The sequence below is a fragment of the Populus nigra genome, chromosome 6, assembly GCF_951802175.1.
Source record: "Populus nigra chromosome 6, ddPopNigr1.1, whole genome shotgun sequence".
Lineage (NCBI taxonomy): Eukaryota > Viridiplantae > Streptophyta > Magnoliopsida > Malpighiales > Salicaceae > Populus > Populus nigra.
In genome coordinates this window covers 9634930-9653143 of record NC_084857.1, presented here as the reverse complement: position 1 = coordinate 9653143, position 18214 = coordinate 9634930, and the positions used below count along the sequence as shown (strand labels likewise).

Below are 18214 nucleotides of genomic sequence, written 5' to 3'. Positions count from 1 at the left end.
TAAAATAAACGAGACCCATCGAATGGTTTTCCACCGCGGACCCATTGTGCTTTTCTCGACATTGTAACTGCCAAAGTTCTCATGCCGCATGTGATACACCAAACAAGGATCCTAAATGGTTTATCAAAAATTTTGGCCCTTCTCCGTTAAATATAAAGAGTGCAAAATTGAGGAAAGCTGGTATCCTAAAAAGAAAAAACAAGGCGATGCTTTGCACCAATGGTTGTTGACAATCATAAAACTCTCTCCTTAGAAAGAGAATTGAGAGCTAATAAATACAGGCAACTCCTTCCAATCCCAGGACTCCATGTTTGATGACATGATGGCAGCACCAGCGGCCAATGCGATGACAGCAACGGCCATACCTTTAAGGCAACCATGGCCGTGCGATAATTTTCTTGATAGTGTCTTGCAGTGCTTATCTGCCTCCCTGAAGAGTGCTTGACGAGTAGCATCAGCTTCAGGTTCCATTCCTTTCTCATTCTATAAGAAAAAATCATAAACCAAGAATTACAAAAATCACTTCTCATAAACCATGGATAGCACTTTTACAGGGTAAGAATTCAGACACAACATGCATCTGTGATGGGGAACAGCTTTTACATTGAACTTGTATTACAGACACCAAATAATCTGAAAATGATAAAAGAGAACATGTAAAAGAAAAGAGCAAGAAACTACCTTCTGTCTAAAGTTCTTGATAGTTTCCCTCATAGGATCAAGAGGAGCCAGTTTCACTGAAAGCTCCTTCCATTCCTCCAAGAGTCTTTTAAAAACAGCAACACTAGCTTCTAGATTATCCTGGTAAACCTTATCCTGTTTCTCCAGTTCATGACAAGATTAGTTAACATAACATGAGGGAGGGGCGACAATATAAGGACAACATAGCTAGCACCTATAAACATAAAACTGATTATTAAAAATAAAAAATAAAAAAAAAAAGGAAACAACTTACCCATTGCTTATAACAATCAGCATTTTGGGTCAAACACCAGATGGAAATGCCAGCAGCTTCCTTAGATAACTCAGGAATGCCTGTTACAGATAGCTTATATGTCAGCCTCAACTTCAAGACTTGTCATTTTCCCTGAATGGGGAAAGATTACAGAATGAAAATACAATCAAATCAAGTTCTCATACTTTCTCCAGCTGCTTTTAGAGCAAAACTCAGTATCTGCTGTGATACTTGTTTCATTGCTTTGCTTCTAGGAGCACCGGCAAGAGCCACCTCTTTTAGGGTGGGATAGATTGCCCCAAACCTTTCAGTAGCCTGCATGAAACACCACATACAAAATAAATTAAGAGCGCTGAACTACATCATCTCCAATCACCAATACTACAAGTGCCCAGATAAAATACCCACCTTTAGTCTAGCTGAAGATGAAGGGAAGGTAACTCGTAACAGTGTTTCAAGTGCAGAAGGTGGCAGCAAGCGCTCCCCCTTTCTAACAGCACCATTTACCAATATTGATCTAGCTTTCGGAGCAGCCAAAATTCTACAACCAAATAGAATTTTAAAAAAAATTAGAGAGTTCAAAGCAAAGGAGAGGTGTGGGGGTGAAGGAAAGGAGGATTACAAGGCCTACGTACTTCTCCACTGACTGCAAAATTATATCCCTGGACTGTGGATTAGAGCTTTTGCCACTCACTATAGGCAGAAGGTTATGACCCCAAGAGTACAATCCTACTGCCAAATCACCATGAGAGGCCTACAACAAGAAGATATGCAAAGTTGAGCTAACAATGACTATAAGCGCTCATATTGCAGACTGCTGAGATCAAACAATCATTCAGTTACCTGTGCTATCATCCATACAATAACCACAAGTTTGTCCTGTCCTTGATACTTTGAACTTTCCCTAAGTGTTGGCAATACATTAACCAAAGCATCAGGTTTTCGTCGCAACACCATTGCCAGAACCACAAACATTGCGACCTGTCATTTCATTTATACATAAACTTCATAGACCAAGTAAAGAGTTTTCAAAAACAAATCTATCCTTGATAAAAGATATAGAGAAAAAGACAAAAAGACAAAACTCAGTTTGCAAGTACAGCTATTACCACTGAGGTATTGGAATTAAAGAGAAGCTGTAATTCAGAGAGTAAAGGAAAGCATGTCAAGTAGACTAATCTGGTTGTAAATAGAATGGAGAAGAAGAAAGTTGTTACAAAAAAACCTAGATAATGGATCCTGAGAACAACCATGGCTCAACATTAGCCAAGATGTGCTGAGTGTTCATAGTTCGTATGTGCCCTTTTATCAACAGATGGCTATACACCAAATTAAATGTCCCAAATTACACAGGCCGCAAATGTGTCTGAGGGTCTGGGCAAGTGCCTCATTATTATTAAGAAAAAAGATAAAAACCATGTTATCAGCACATCAGACCTTCTGGATTGCTGAAGCCAGAACCCAGGAGTAAAAGCACCAATTCTAGTGAGATATAGGTCAAAGCTCAAGTTTAATCATGGGTATTCAAAAAAAAGCAGGCTACTACATGTTGGCTTGTGGATGCTTCAACAAAGAAACAGATGGATGCATGATCTGTTCATATTCAAATAAATCATATGGTAGGTGCTCAAATCTCTCAAGGCAACACACATCGAAGCCTCATCAAGAAGGAAGAAGAACGAAAGCCTTGCTAAGCCAGGCTATTGTGGAAGAAAATCCAGATTTATTTACTCAAAAACCAAATTTTTGGCATCCAAGAAGCACCTGAAGTTGTTTGTGGTGTATCAGAGTCCATTTTGTTCATAAAATCACTCTACCAAGCTCTGGACATCAAAGGCATGACACCATTCTAAAAGAGTGTAAAATATATGAATATATCTCCAAATTGAACCAAGAACTTTGTAATATACACAAAGTAAACTCTATAATAGTGTACCTGCAGAATTAGCCTAAGTGCAGGGAACCTCTGAACATTAATGCAAAACAGAAAAATCCACAACTCGATAATGTCATGCATCAGACCAATGTTCAAACAAGTGTAAGACACAGAGTAGAAAAACCACAGTAATATTTCCAGCAATTCACCTGAGATTTTGATGATGCTTGCTGAATGCCCTTTTTAGAGCCTTTAGAACCACCTTGCTGGCTTGCCAAGTCTGCAAGAATGCTGTCTAAACACCATAGTACAAATGAACCAAGCGCTGCAATGGACAGTTGGTTAATCCAGTCAGCGGCTGTTTTATAAACAGCATCAGAAATATGAGACAGTGGAATCTGTTGAAGAATACAACAGCCAATAATTAGTTTGAGAACAATGGCAAAGAAAATCAATAATTTCTTAAGCTTTCAGACTAGATATCTACGATGATCGAAAGAATACATGTGAGACAAGCACTAAAGATAATCAAATACCAGAATGTACATCAAGTCACATACGAAACACATGATGATGCTGATATCAAATTCATAAAAATGCTATCTCTTTACAAATCAATGCAATGCTAACAAAGTGATAAAGCAGTGCATATAGACAATCCATACTTCACAACTTAAATTCAATCAAATTGAAGTTTTGAAATTTGTTGTACTAGCCTATGACAGAATTTGATATCAATTCTCTCAATAAACTTATTCGTCAAATCAAAACAAACAAATAAATTAGAACTCACATCGGCGAGCTTGGCCACAGTATTCTCCCTGAACATCTTAACCCAAGGAAATTGCGACGAATTCACTGCCGAAAAAGCCCTCCCAAAATAATCCGCGAATCGCATCAGCAGTATCTCCTGCTGACCCTCATATGACCCCTACAAAAAATGGAAATTGAAATTACCATTTCCTCAAAATAAACCAGATCATTCCAAATTCCAGACATACGCCTACCGATATGTCAGAGAGAAAGGCAGCAAGATCGGCGGCATCAATTTTAGCGGCGGCATCAGCTACAGTCACTTTAGGTTTCTTAGGCTTCTTCTGCTTCACTTTCTTCTCTTCAGCCTTGGCATTCTCCTTGGAAACTCCAGCATCATCGCTTTCGTAATCGTCGTCATCGTCGTCATCGGATCGGTGGTGATGCTTCGATCTCGATCGAGTATCAACAACGGCGGCGGCATCAGCAGCGGCGCTCTGAGATTCGAGAATTTTACGGCGGCGGTCTTCGGATTGAAGCTCAAGAGATCGGAAGACATTATTTGGCTTGTTGCTGTCATTGGCGATTGGATGAGAATTATTGGCGGCGGAATCTGCAGCGGATCTCTGCTTTCGCTGGCGCTTGGGGTAAGTGACTTTTTGCCAGCCGTGATCGTTGGCGTTTGAGTGAGAGTTGCTGTTGCTGGCGATCTGGTGATTTTCGTTTGATTCAGAGGAATCCATGCTCTTCTTCTTCTTCTTCGAGTATTGGATTTTTCTTTTTTATAATTTTGCCTCGCTTTTTTTACTTAGAGAGGTAAAGAGATGAAATGAAGGAAAGGAAAGGGAAATTTGTGGTTGGAGAGACGATTCTAACGAGTTGACTTCGCTCAATTTGACCTCCAGTGGGATAAGATATTACAGTGTCGCCATTCCCAAAAAAGTTTACTATATCCAAAAAAAAAAAAAAAAAACTCAGTTCATTAACCTTAATAATCCCCGATTAATGGTACTTAACTCAGTTCAAAAATATTTTTTTAATTAACATAAAAAAACAGACACTTACTTGATAACTCGTTACAATCAATTATCATTTATTATTTTTACTAGTACTGTTTTCAATTTACATGAGAATTTGGCATGATATAACAAGATGTAACCGTCCACCGGCGTCGTTTTGCTTTTTTTAGTATTATTTAAGCTCAAAAATATTTTTTTAATTAACAAGATATATATCTCACGAGTACGATCTCCAAGCACATCTTGCAACAAGCATCATTCGGGTGGATTTTTCTAGGATTTACTGTAAAAACTAGTCAACGTAAAACTAAAACTACTTTTCTACCTCGCACGTCATTGGGCTTTATGAGCAAAAGGTTCGTGTTCTTAGAATATGCATTGTTTTTAAAATTGTCATGTTCTACTGAAAACTCGGATCATGAATGATCGCGTTGATCCCTGTTTTCTACTCATTTGAGAACATAAGATGTTGTTGTTGGTGTCTATGTTGAGAGAAGGAGATAGCATTGCTGATTTTTAGCCAAATTGGGAGCTTATGGGAAGATGTGGAATTTATTTGGATCTGTCCTCTTCCAGGGCTGTTTGCGCTCTTCGCTGATGATGCTGCTAGGGCTGTTTTCATGAGGTCATAGGCACAGTTTGTATTTATTTTTGAAAAAAATATATATTTCCTTCGAAATATTTTTTTTATGTTTAGATTATTTTAATAAAAAAATATTATTTTCATTTATTTTTAAATAAAATATATTTTTTAAAATAATTACTATCACGATATCAATCATGATCTTAATTTTGGTTTCTTGTTGTCCTTGTACCCAAAAAAAAGCAAAAAACTTCAATTTTCTCTTTCATGCTTTGAGTTATATTTTTAAATTAATTAAAATAGTGTTTTAAAATATGATATTTTTCGCTTGAAAATACATAAAAATAATATTTTTTATTTTAAAAAAATTATTTTTAACATCAACGCGTTAAAATTATCTAAAAACAAAAAAAAATTAAAGTAAAAAAAATATTTAAAAAAATCACAAAACATGGTTTTAACAAAAAAAAAACAAAACAAAAACAAATAGCCTCAGATATAGATAACTTTTGACCAATCACACCCAATCATATTTAACATGAGAGTATTTTGGATCAGACCATTTAATCTAGGAGAGTTTTAGATCAATCAATGAAAATAGATGATGTAGTATATGATTAGATATGCCTTCTGTTATTCTATATGCAATATGCAAGGAGGCGCTGGTTGAGCACTTCTAGTAGTGCTTGGTCTTTATGAAAGTATCCCCTAGCAGCCTCTTGTGGTGGCATTTTATTTCCTTTTTACTAGAACCACCCATGCTAGCAGCGGATTGCATGGTGTATCTCCCAGAAAAAACAACTTCAAGAAATCCGGACGGCTAAACATATAACAATCTTCGGATTCTGAGGTCTCTAGGAAAGGCAACAAGGATGGTTCTCTTCACAATCAAGGAAAGGTAAACATGGAGAAATATATCAACAAATTTTTGGGGATTTAATTTCTTCAAGCAAGGCAAGAATCCCAGGGAGTGTTCTCAGGCAAGAGTCGAGCCAATCAAATATTTGTAAGTGGACAAGCTACTGTTTGATGTTCGAGACAGAATTCTTGGAATCTTGGGCTTTTAGTTCGAGATGGATGATAAACAAGATTCGATCTTTCCGGTTACACTTTGGACCTAAGTACACTTATGCACAAGACATGTTCGGCCCCAGATCACTTTGCTTCCAGGCTATACGATTACCAAATAGTGCTATGCTGCTGCGACTTCATGCTGTAAAATAAAAACATCCCAAAATAAAAATTATTTTTTAAAAACATCGAACATAAAATAAGAAAATCAAGAAACTTGAAAACCTTGTAAAAAAACAAAGCCATAAAAAATCAATGTATTAAAGATAAAAAAAACAAAGAGAAAAAAAATATGCGGGCCTAGCTTGAATGGGCCAACACTAATAGACCTTTAAAAAAACCTAAAAGCATGATCATTCCATCATGGGCTCTGCCCGTTAGGTTTTTTTTTTAATTTTGTATGGAGTGGTTGATATGTTATCCGTTCGTTTTAAAAAAATATTCCACGCAAGTGATGCATCACTTGTTGAAAACTAAAATTCAACCACAGCCATCATGGTTAAAAATTAGGAGGGAGGGTTTTTTTATTTTTTTTACTAAAAAATCAATTTTTCAAGTTATTTTTCGTCTAAAACAAAACCTCAGAAACACCATGAAACCTTTTGCAAAGCACCTAACCTTGAAATACCCAAAAACCACTAAGAAAAAAAATCCAAACCAACTAAAAAAAAAAAAAACTAAATTGAACTTGATCTCATTTCTGTTTATATTTTGAGAAAAAACCACCACCATCAAACTTCATTTAATTAATAAAACTCATTAGTACTAAAAATAACAATTTTTTATGCTAAAAGTGCCAAAATCGATGACTTTCCCTTTCCTCTTCATTTTCATGCAACTTTCCCTCTCCCCTCTCTGATTTAGAAGCTAAAATTCAAAGAAAAATGAGTATTTTTTACCAAGATTGAAATAACAAAAAATACAGGGAACGTGGAGAAAGAAAAAAGAAAGTATGAGAGTGAAAAGAAACTTTCCCAAATTGATGATGGGCTTTTTTCATGTTTTACACTCTTCCCTTGTTTCTCAATTTTATCTATTATTAATAAATTTTGACAAAGTGGTCTTTAATTTGGGCTAGCAAGGGGGGGCCGAGGAACGTTAGGCCTGGGCAAGATTCGAATTGCAGTGCCATCACAACTTGCTTCAAATTCTGGGCTCGAAAGAAAATTTGCAACCTGCCTAGCTTCTTCAAATGGTCTCACTTTACTCGGCAATGAGCCCAGCTACGACTCCGTTTTGGGCGCAGATCTAAAGGTCACTAATCTACACACCTCTAGTTACTAGCCCAGATGCCAGAGGCAGCTCACAAGAATATTTCATCAACGTGAAGTCCATCAAAATTAATGGCAAACGGCTGTCTTGATTTTATCATCAATATTCTTGAAAAAGTCTTGATTTTATTATCACCGTTTTTAGTATTGTGTTGTAATTATAATAACGTTCTCATCCGTTTCTATCTGTGTCGCTGCATGGATGCTCTTCTTCGCCAGCTGGCTGCCCATCTCCATTTTCTTTTACAATCCTCTCCGAATTCCGATACACCATGGGCTCTATCTAAAGATTGGTTTCCAGGATCTTAACTCGTATCAGCAAAATCCATGGTAGAAAAGGAGCTTTGAAATTTATTACATGCAACTTAAACTATAACTTCTAAAATTATTTTTAAATGTCGGTCATCCTCTAATTGAATGTCGGTCATATCACTTTTTCAGTGCGACACGGCAATCCTGCTCCCATTCCACAGCGAGCACGTTAACAAAAGTTAAACCGCATGGGATCATTATGGCTTCACACACAGATTATTATAGAGTTATGGCTTCACACACTGATTGTTACTGTGAATTGTTGCAGTAAAATTATTAGTTCATGTTTGAGTGGCTTAAATTTTAGCTTTTTTTATTATTATTTATTTACGTAGGTGTCCGGGCCAGTTTGCGCGCACCACGACTAATCCCACGGCCCACTGAACACCCTGCAAACCCAGTGGACATGTAAGGCACCGCGGGGATGACAGACGTGCACATGAGGACTCGAACCCAGAAGAATTTTAGCTTTTGATCTAAGGGGTTTTTGGTTTTTTTTTCCTAATTCAGAGGTAATTAAAAGATTGTCTGGGGTGTATATAATTTTTTTAATATAGTAGAAATATTTTTCTAGCTGTTAGAATGAACAAAATTTAGAATTGTTGATCAAAAATTTTCTTGGCTTTTTATAATATTCATCATAGTTTTGAAACCCGACCCGGTCAAGTGATCGGGTTACGGGTCAGATGGGTTGACCCAAAAAAACACCTATAAAAAAACATCAGAAAGAGTTTGTGAAGTAAATATTCAGTCCCATGATGTGCCAATTCAATCAATTCAAATTCAGTAATAAGGAATGAAGTGGCAAAAATCGGTTGAGAATCTTCATTAAATCATCTGTAGAAAATAAACAGCAATGCCACTAGATATATTAAATACAGTTTAATGATGGCAGCACAAGATACACCATTAAATGAATGGTTAAATCAGCACCATAACTACAATGTTATCTTTAGGAGCACAACAAGCTTACCTTATTTTCATCACCAGCATGGACATCTTTCTGCTCAATGGAACCAGAGATTTCTTGGCACATTGAACCAACAATATCGTTGTAGTCATCTAAAGATACACCCAAAGATTTCACAGCCTGTATCAAGTAAGGTTTAACCTTCGCAGAACAGGTTTCAAGTACTTTCTCTCCCAACTTTTGGGCAACAGGTAGAGCTTCCTGCAAAATAGTAAAAGCTGGAATTCATCACAAAATATAACATTAAGCATTACATATGTTGCCATTTTGCAGATTTAAATAAATCAAACAATTAACTCAAAAAACCCCCACATTACCTACATTACTACAGCAAGAACAAAAGTAATTCTTATATCAATGCCAAATGAATTCCAATGTGACCTCTAAAAATGCTACATCACCCAAAGCCTCAAGGGCCAGCTAGCCACAATCATGCATATGAGACACAGAAGACAATCAAGCAAAAAAGGAGAAGCATATTTGAGCATGATATTTCTTGCAAAAAACATATAATCTTCAGGGTAATTTTCAAGGCACATAACTAAAGGAAACAACTGAAATTACAAGACGAAAGGGAGCAACTGAAATTCAAAAAGACAAAAGGAAGCCACCAAAATCAACAAGACACTGCACTTTCTCCGCGGCCACCATCGACACCTGACACTTCATTCCTTATTACTGAGCAGAGGACGTCTCTTTTTGGCGTCTCTGTTCTTCTTTCTTCTTGTTCTTTAATTCCTTCTTCAGTGCACTACAAGAGTAGCAACATACCCAAAAGCTACAATCAATCCATCACTGAAAAAAAATAGAAAACAGAATTTTCAATAAGAACAAATGAGAGAGAGACTAACTTTTTTCTTATGGTTTTCTCGCCGGGAGCAGAAGAGTCGGTCTCCTTCATTGTTAAATCAGAAAGAGACAAGGCATGCAGTTCAGCTGTTCGATACCCAACTGAAATTAGGTTTGCAAATTGTAACTGATATTGCTTCGTTCTTCTTCACTCGTCAGTCTTCAGCGTTTTGGTCTTTTAAAAGGCCAAAACGACGTCGTTTAATGACTGTCAAATTTTTTAAAAAATTGACCGGGTTTCACCCGGGTTTGACCGGGTCGACCGGGTTTCTCCGGGCTAATTCCTAACGGGTTTTTGCCTCCACCCGGACCGATCCCAGGGCCGGGTCGGCCGGGTCCCGGGTGACCCGTCGGGCCGATCCGGGTTTTAAAACTATGATATTCATAACAATAAAAATATTTATTTGCTCTTAATAAAATAATGCTTGTAGCTTTAGAAAAGATTTAAAAAAAAACTTTGATTTTGGGGGTGTTTTGATATTTTTATATGAGTATTTTATGCATCTAAGAGGACCATGAGGAGGTGTTTTGGTATTTTTACGTTTTATTTTTTATTTTTTAATTGAAAAGTTGTTGGCGCATGTTCCACGCGCATAACGAGTAAACGGAGTCTATGTTATTCAGGTGGTGCGTGTGACGCAACCCGATAGCCAAACATGATAATCAGTCATCTCCCTAGATGAGTAATCATGTCCTCTTCCACACGGTGTGGCGAGTATAGATTTATAATGGTTGGGTTGCTGTCAATAATAAAAAAAAAATTCTTTTCTGACAACTAAAATACAAGATTATTCTTTTTATTTATTTATTTTTAATTTCAGTACTTATTCTTTAAAAATTTTATTTTATTTTATTTTTATTCGTTTTATATTAGAACTTTGACATGGGTTAATTATTTTTTAAAAAAAAAAACGAGAATGAGATTGCTAGTTGCGTAGCACATACACAACTATGAATTTTAACAAGCTGTGCATGAAGTAAATGCAACACCTATAGAAGACGCATTTACTATCACTATTTCTCTGCTAATAAGAGTATAAATATCGTCGATGGTGAATACAACTAATCTCTCTCTCTCTCTCTCTCGTATAAATATCTTCGAACTATTATTTCTGATAAAGTCTTAATTTTATAATTTCACAGCTATTATTTTCACAACTATAGTAGTTTGGGAAATAAATTTATACACTGCTGACATGGGAAAATAGTCTTACCTTTCTTCATTGCATTGATTGCTAACTGCTAGTAGTGTTTATCTTTGGATCTGGTGGTCCACTGGGCGTGAAAATGGTGTCAAATCAGTTGCCCCACGTAGCAAAAAGAGATGACAAAACTCAGAAGGATCACCTGTAATTCCATCTCACACTTGTACTGCCATAGACCCCAATAAATTTCTAGGTGCGTGTACGGATCTTGATGGGTCTAATTGCAAACACAACCTCGGTAATAAATTATACAAAATTTTAATAGCTATTTTTTTATTTTATACAATTAAAATTATTTTTATATTTTCAGCTTTTCATATTTAATTGAATAAAAGTTATGTTTTGTTATTTTTATAAATACGGTGTTTTTAGTTTAATAAGTAGGGTTAGGAGTTAAAAAAATTAGCTCAGATTTTTTTTTGTTTTTTTTATATATATTTTTTTAGCTTTCATCATCCGATATTTGTTTTTTTTTAAATAGATTTGTGATTTTTTTAATTTGATTATCTTGATTTTATTATTTGAATTACGAGTTTAATAAATTAATTTAAGTTGTAATAACTCTTTATAAAATTGGTATCACATGAACATCCTTTTCATTTCATATCAGGTAAAATCTAACCTGATTTGTTATGTAGTGCGAGTTATCAATTTAGTATTTACCGGGTAATGATCTTTGATGCCTATGATAGTGTGCCCTGATGGCAATCTAATTTATTTATTTATTTTACAGTAAAAGTGTTTTCATATTATCTCAATCCAAGCCAAGTTATTATAGACAATTTTTAAAACCCGAGATGAATCTAGTATATACTTAAAAAGAATTAATAATGGTTTTTAATATTGACCACGAAGTTTAAACCCATAAAACCAAGGAATAAAGCAAACTTATTTTAGTTATCTCAGCTGTGCTACATCAAATGGCAGTGCAACGCGACGGGGAACTTAATTCAATAAATACACGAGTTTACCTTGTAAATCCGGACCTCCAAGCAGACGATTTTTAGAAAGATAAATCTAGTTAGTATTTATGCATAAAAAACGATAGAAGTATGAACACAGCTCCCTCCCCGGTCCCTATAAAGAAAACAAAAAACGTACCCCTGCAGATCCGTATTTTTAGATCCACCAGGAAAATAGCCGCGAAAATCAAACGGACGAACGGCCTCCAGCTCCCGAGGATGGCTATCGCGGGCCCCAATAAAACAGGAATATAAACACCTGTGATGATCACATGGGTTGTGGGCCCCAGAACAAAGCTGGCACACGGTGAGATGGATTGCTACGTGCCACCTTGAAGCTGTTCTGGGTCTACACGTGCAGGAATCACGTGGAGCCGGGGTGGCGATGCATGTCAGCTCGTCTTTTCTGCAACGAATTTTTTTAAAAAATAACATGGCTAGCATAAAAATCTAGGCGAATGACAAGGATTAAAAAAATACTGGGTAAATAATATAGTTTAATACAGCTGCTGCTATAAATCACGATTTTAAAGGCAACCATGATTCTGAATCGCGGTCTTGAAGGTTGCCTTCTAGAAAGCTTTATAATGTATTGTTTGGAGAGGAAAGGAATTGTGTCGCCTTTCCAAGGCAAGAAGTGGGTTGAGGCCGAGGAAAATCAAGAAGAGGTGGAATGTTGCCTGTGCTCTAAAAAAATCCACGGAGTCTCATCCTGCAATATTCTGCTTCAGCGTGGGTTTCTTGTTATAGATTGAAAAAAAGGGTATACGGAGCCTATTGCATGCAGGCGATGTCGTCTTTAACTAAAAAACTCAAAGTCAGATTAAATTAAAAATCTTCCAAGTCTTAGTATAACTTGCAATCATAATTAAAGGTAAAAATCATCTCTACCGAGTTATCAATCTAAAGACTCAAAATTTTCTAGTGAATTTCAATCTACCGAGATATTAGGGGACTAAAACACAAAAAAAAAACTTAAGGATCAAATCCCAAGATGCCTGGGGAACAGGGACCGTACATGAAAAAAGTGAAATCAAAGGGGCTAGATTATACATTTCCGTGTCCTTTGAATAGTAAATGCATGGAAGGGTTCTTTTTTCTTGAATGTCAATTTTCATCCTTGATTTCTCAATTTTAATTTTAAAAACAACGTAAAATTTATTTATGTAAAATTAGCCTTTCATTTACCATAGAGAGCATTCGAGACCATGCAAATCTAAATAGACAATAACAAATAAAATGATGTCAATATAAACTATAGGGATATAACTAAAAATAAATAAAGTTTATAGATTAAAATGTAAATCAAAATTTCAAGGACCGAAAATAAAATAAAAATTGGATATAAATAACAATCTAAGGAGGAGCTACTGTTAATGAAAAGCAAAAACCTCGAAATTTATATATATATATATATATATATATACAGAGAGAGAGAGAGAGAGAGAGAGAGAGAGAATCATGCAAACATAATTAATTTATAATGTAATTGAAAAAATAATAACAATCCAAATGAAAAATACTAGAAAAAATTAGATACCAAGAATGAAAAATTTTCTATCAAAATTGACGTGAAAAAAAGAAGTGAGAGTGGGTAGAGAAAACTTCGGGTCTTTTAATTAATTTTATAATATAATGTTTAGACAAGGCATTGTAAGTATTTTTTTTTTTAAAAAAAAAAGAGAGAAAATATCTCAAAGAATTTCAAAAGTAGTTGATCTTGGATTGTGAAGATTACGAGGCACAATCAAATTATTAAAATAGGAATGCTGCTGAGGGCTTTCATGCAATCTATGACTTTTTAAAAAAACAAGATTAAAAAGGTGACGAAAAGAGGGCTGGACGTGACGGCGAGGCCGTTTTAGTCAAATGGTCTTCCTCGTGTAGGGCAGGCCTCTGACATTTGAGTTTTAATCATCTAAAGAGGATGTTTGTTCACGCGCCAAGCAGGTTGTGGGATTTTCTCAACGGCTCTTAATTCTACCAGGCTCAGGCATCTCTAATAAGAGAGCAAAAAAATACAAAATTAGTTTTTTAGCTTCTTTTTTTTCCTTTCTGATTTTATAGATTCAATAAAAGAGCTAAGTAAAGAATAAAAATATATTTTTTTAATCAAATAAGAATCATCCCTGCATGTTTATCAAAAAGAATAAAAATATTTAAAAAATCATTCTTCTATCAATTAAACTTTTCTCGATGGCTTTTAAAAAAACTAAAAGTATTAATATTAAATATACTAAAGTTAGCTGTTAAAGTGATTTTTTTCTATTGGAGTACACATAAAAATACATATATTTATTCTATTAAAAAAACTATATCAACAATTTGACTATTCTAAATATCTTTTGCCATTGAAAATGCTTTTATAGGTAAACTAACGCATGCATGTTCTCTGCATTCCAAGCGAGGACACTAATTGTGTTTTTTTTAATATAGTGCGGGGTTGTTTTAAAAGTATTTTTTAATTTTTAATATTAATTAATCAGAATAATTAAAAATATTTTCAAATTAAAAATATTTTTTAAAAGAAAAAACCACCACAAAGCTTATTTATGTACCACGTATCCATGTTGAACTTATTGATGTTCCCTGTTTAAGTGCCTCAATTGAACTTCTGAACTACTTTTTTAAAAAAATAATATAACAAAATTACTTAGTTAAAATAACATGACTAAATGAGCATTTTCCAAGAGATAAAAAAAGAAGAATGAAATGTGCCAATTTTTTATGTGTTTTATTCAAACTATAAATTTTAAAGTATTTATCTGATTAATATACATCAAAGTTTTGCATCAGTGTCAACCAAAATTCCATCTCGAAATCTTAATTAAAATAAATATTTGTAGTTTTTTATAGTCTTATGTTTTTGTGATTTGTGTCGCGCAGGATTTAGGTTATAAATTTCCTTGGTCGTGTACTTGAAATATACAATCATTTGTAGAAGTTGTTGTTACACGCTCAATTTCTTTCGAGCCTTGTAACCTTTTTTTTTGTAATTTTACGGTAAATTGACGAACATTTCAGACCAGATAAAGCCTGGGACAAACCATGCAAGATTTAGAAATTACATGGAAACGTGATATAAATCATGTTTTTTTAATTTAAAAAAAATATATTTTTTATTTAAAATTAATATTTCTTAGTGTTTTTAGATCGTTTTAATGATAGATATTAAAAATAATTTTAAAAAATAAATAAATAAATTATTTTAATATATTTTCAAGTAAAATAATATTTTAAAAAATATTAATTTAATACAATCATATTCTCTTACACCCTCGTAATGACAGCCTTATCAGTGGCCTGGGCACTGAAGAAAAAATTACCCTTTCCATGTATTCCTTTGAATTTGTATCGATAATCAATTGCTTTTTCCGCTCTCGAGGACACTGGGGCGGAAACTATTAAGTTTTGAAGTTAATACGTTGCTGAAACTACAATCTTACAGCTGGGAATCTATCGCCACGGTGGTTAGCTCATATTGGACACGACATGATTGAAAATGAACGCCCTTGTTTTGTGAAATGGCGTTTTCACATTCAATATAATTTTGTTACACGGCATGCCATCAAAAACAAAGAAAAAAAAGCAACAACCAAATCATATCAATGTCTCCCTGGAACAAAAGCAATGTGCACCCACACTTGACTGCATGTTTTATATAGTATTTTTTATATTTTGATGATTTTAATGTGATGGTATAAAAAAACTAAAAATAATTATTTTAATATATTTTCAAGTAAAAGGTTTTTTTAAAAAACATTGAATATATTATTTTAATTTTTTAGTGCTGGAAAGAAGAAAGAATCATTAAAAAAAAGATGAGGAGAAAGAGCTTTTGGAAGGACAAGATTCGTTTACAAAATATACCGATATTAATGTCAATGAATTTGACTTTGAAAAAGCTTTTGATTATATTAAAAAGAAAATTGAAACACTTAAAATTTATTTTGATTCTATTTGATTTTATATTTTTTTTACATGTGTAAGGTTAAAAAATGGAATTATTAAGGTTTGCATGATATTTTTTGAATTTTTTAAATAAAAAATAAAAAATTTTAGGTTCCAAATACCCGAAACCTGTTATTCTAGCCACCGTAATTTGCTACCAGGAACAGCAGGTTATTTGTCTATGCAAACGAAACATTATCCACTTTGTTTCGTATAAAAACAAACTCACGTGGGTGATGTGTCATGCTCCCGAGTTTAAAAAGAAAAAAATACTTAAGGTAGGGCTGCCCTTCTAGGCCAGGCACGACTGATCTGTATTCTTTAGGCTATGCACTTTTTTTTTTCTTTATCTATTTAATTGTTTTAATATTTTTACTAGATTTTTCTTAAAATAGAATAATTAAAATTATGTTTAAAAACTCATCCCATTATTGTCTTACCGTATTTGTATACAAATCTCACTGAAAATATTTTTTCAAAATCTTAGTTACCAAAAAAACTATAATTTATAGTTTTTTAACCTATTTTTATAAATTATAATCACAAATACTACATTAATAACAAACACACGTTACCTAACTAGCAAAATACTAAAAAGTATGATTAAATCAGGGTAGTAAAACTCACAAAACACTATTTATAGTGTTTTATGTTTTTTTTAACTTTTTATTTTTTAAATTTCATCCTCTAATAATTTAATTTTTTATTTTTTATTTTATTTTTATCATTTAGTATTGGATTTTTTAAGAAATTATGTTTTTTTTAATATGATTTATGTTGGATTGTACACCAATCTTGTAATTTTTTTTATTAATTTCAACTTTTAATATTAGATTTGTTGGGAGCTTCATATTTTTTATGAATTTATTACAATCTCATTACTCAAGTAACATATTAACTAAAGTGACTTAAGTTATTTTTTTGGACTACTTTTTATAAATGATTTTTTTATTTTATCATTCAATGTTCAATCGTTTAAAATTGGGCTTTTATATTTTTTTTCATTGTTTTATATGGGGTTATTCCATTTTCATAACCTGTGTAGTGAGCTTAACAGATTACTTTGTATAGACTTATTATGATCTCATGGATTTAATTTATTTTTTCTTCTTTATTTTAACTTTCAATGATTGATTTCTTAGTAATTAAGTTTCATAGTTTATTTATTGTAAGGTTATCTTGATCTCGTAACTTATGTATTGAGTTTAATAAGTTAATTTGAGTTTTTTTACTGTTTTTTATTTTTTTATTCCATTCTTTATTAGATAAAAATTAACCCTCATATTTTATTTTAAATAGCTGAGGATCCACCTAGTTACATGCTGAGAAACTTATGTTTAATCAAGTTGAATACTACCGTAGGGCTACGATTAATCAAGTTGTGTCACAATTATTTAAATTATATCATTAATTAAGATTGTAGTTTCTTTTTCTTAATGACAAAGAGCATCATCGGTCCAGCCTTCGCACTTAAAATTAAATCCTTCTTGAACCGGATCTTGAACAATCTATTTACATCAAACTAGCTAGTATCATAAAAATTATTCTTTCAAGGCCTCTTTTGAATTTGAAACCATTGAATATGAGGCCTATTAATGGTTCATGCTATCTATACTTTATATGAAAAAAAGAAAAGAAATATTATATTTCTCGTTGTTATTAAAATTCTCAATAGAATAAATTATTATTCAATTTTTGGTTTTGATGGTGACTGAAACCTAACATTTTATATTTAAAAATCTATAGCTTAGTCCCTGACTTTTCCCTATTGTTGCTTTGTTAGAGGAATATGTTTTTTTTTTGTTCTAAATTTTATTTTACATCCCAAAATAATGCTTGCATTGAATATTAAAAAAAAAGAGCTGAGGTGCTAAGTCACTTCATTCAATGTTCATATGAACAGTGAAGGAGGTGGCTTTTGTTTTCTTGCATCCCTTTTATTTTAATTTCCTTTTTTTAAAAAAAAAATATTCATTTTCTTATCATTCAGCATTTACTTAATTTTAATTTATTTTTTATAAATTATTTTAATTTACTTTCAATGACATTGTTGTGTCATAACTCGAATTATAAATTTGATAGGTTAAGCAATGAATTATAGGTCGATTCAATATGTTGTCGTTTTAATGTTAAAAAAAAATTATTTTAATTTTTTTAAAAGCAAACCATGCTTTTTACTGGTTGTCCGAGTATAATTTTAAACTTGGGTTAGGCATTGAGTCGAGCCGAGAGATTTCAAGATTTATATGCTGGATTAGGTTTAATAAGAATGCTAAATAATATCCTATGACGTGAATATTGTTTTACATTAAAAAAGTGTGACCTCATAAACCATTGACTGTTTGTTTTTACGTTACAACTTGCTATTCAAAATATTTTTCTTGTGAAAAAACAAGAAATTAAATTTTTAAATGTTTTTAAATAATTATGCCGTGTT

General features: G+C 33.2%; 1 protein-coding gene across 1 annotated transcript; it reads right to left on the bottom strand.

Moving 5' to 3' along the window:
• Positions 1–119: 119 nt before the first annotated feature.
• Positions 120–4468, bottom strand: LOC133697227 (uncharacterized). The gene is made up of 10 exons (XM_062119666.1): positions 3839–4468; positions 3625–3762; positions 3041–3229; positions 1799–1936; positions 1591–1709; positions 1364–1496; positions 1141–1270; positions 956–1035; positions 682–816; positions 120–483 (listed from the first exon to the last, which is right to left on the bottom strand). Exons 1-10 carry the CDS (start codon positions 4325–4327, stop codon positions 250–252), a joined length of 1785 nt encoding a protein of 594 aa, XP_061975650.1. The 5' UTR covers positions 4328–4468; the 3' UTR covers positions 120–249.
• Positions 4469–18214: the final 13746 nt, after the last annotated feature.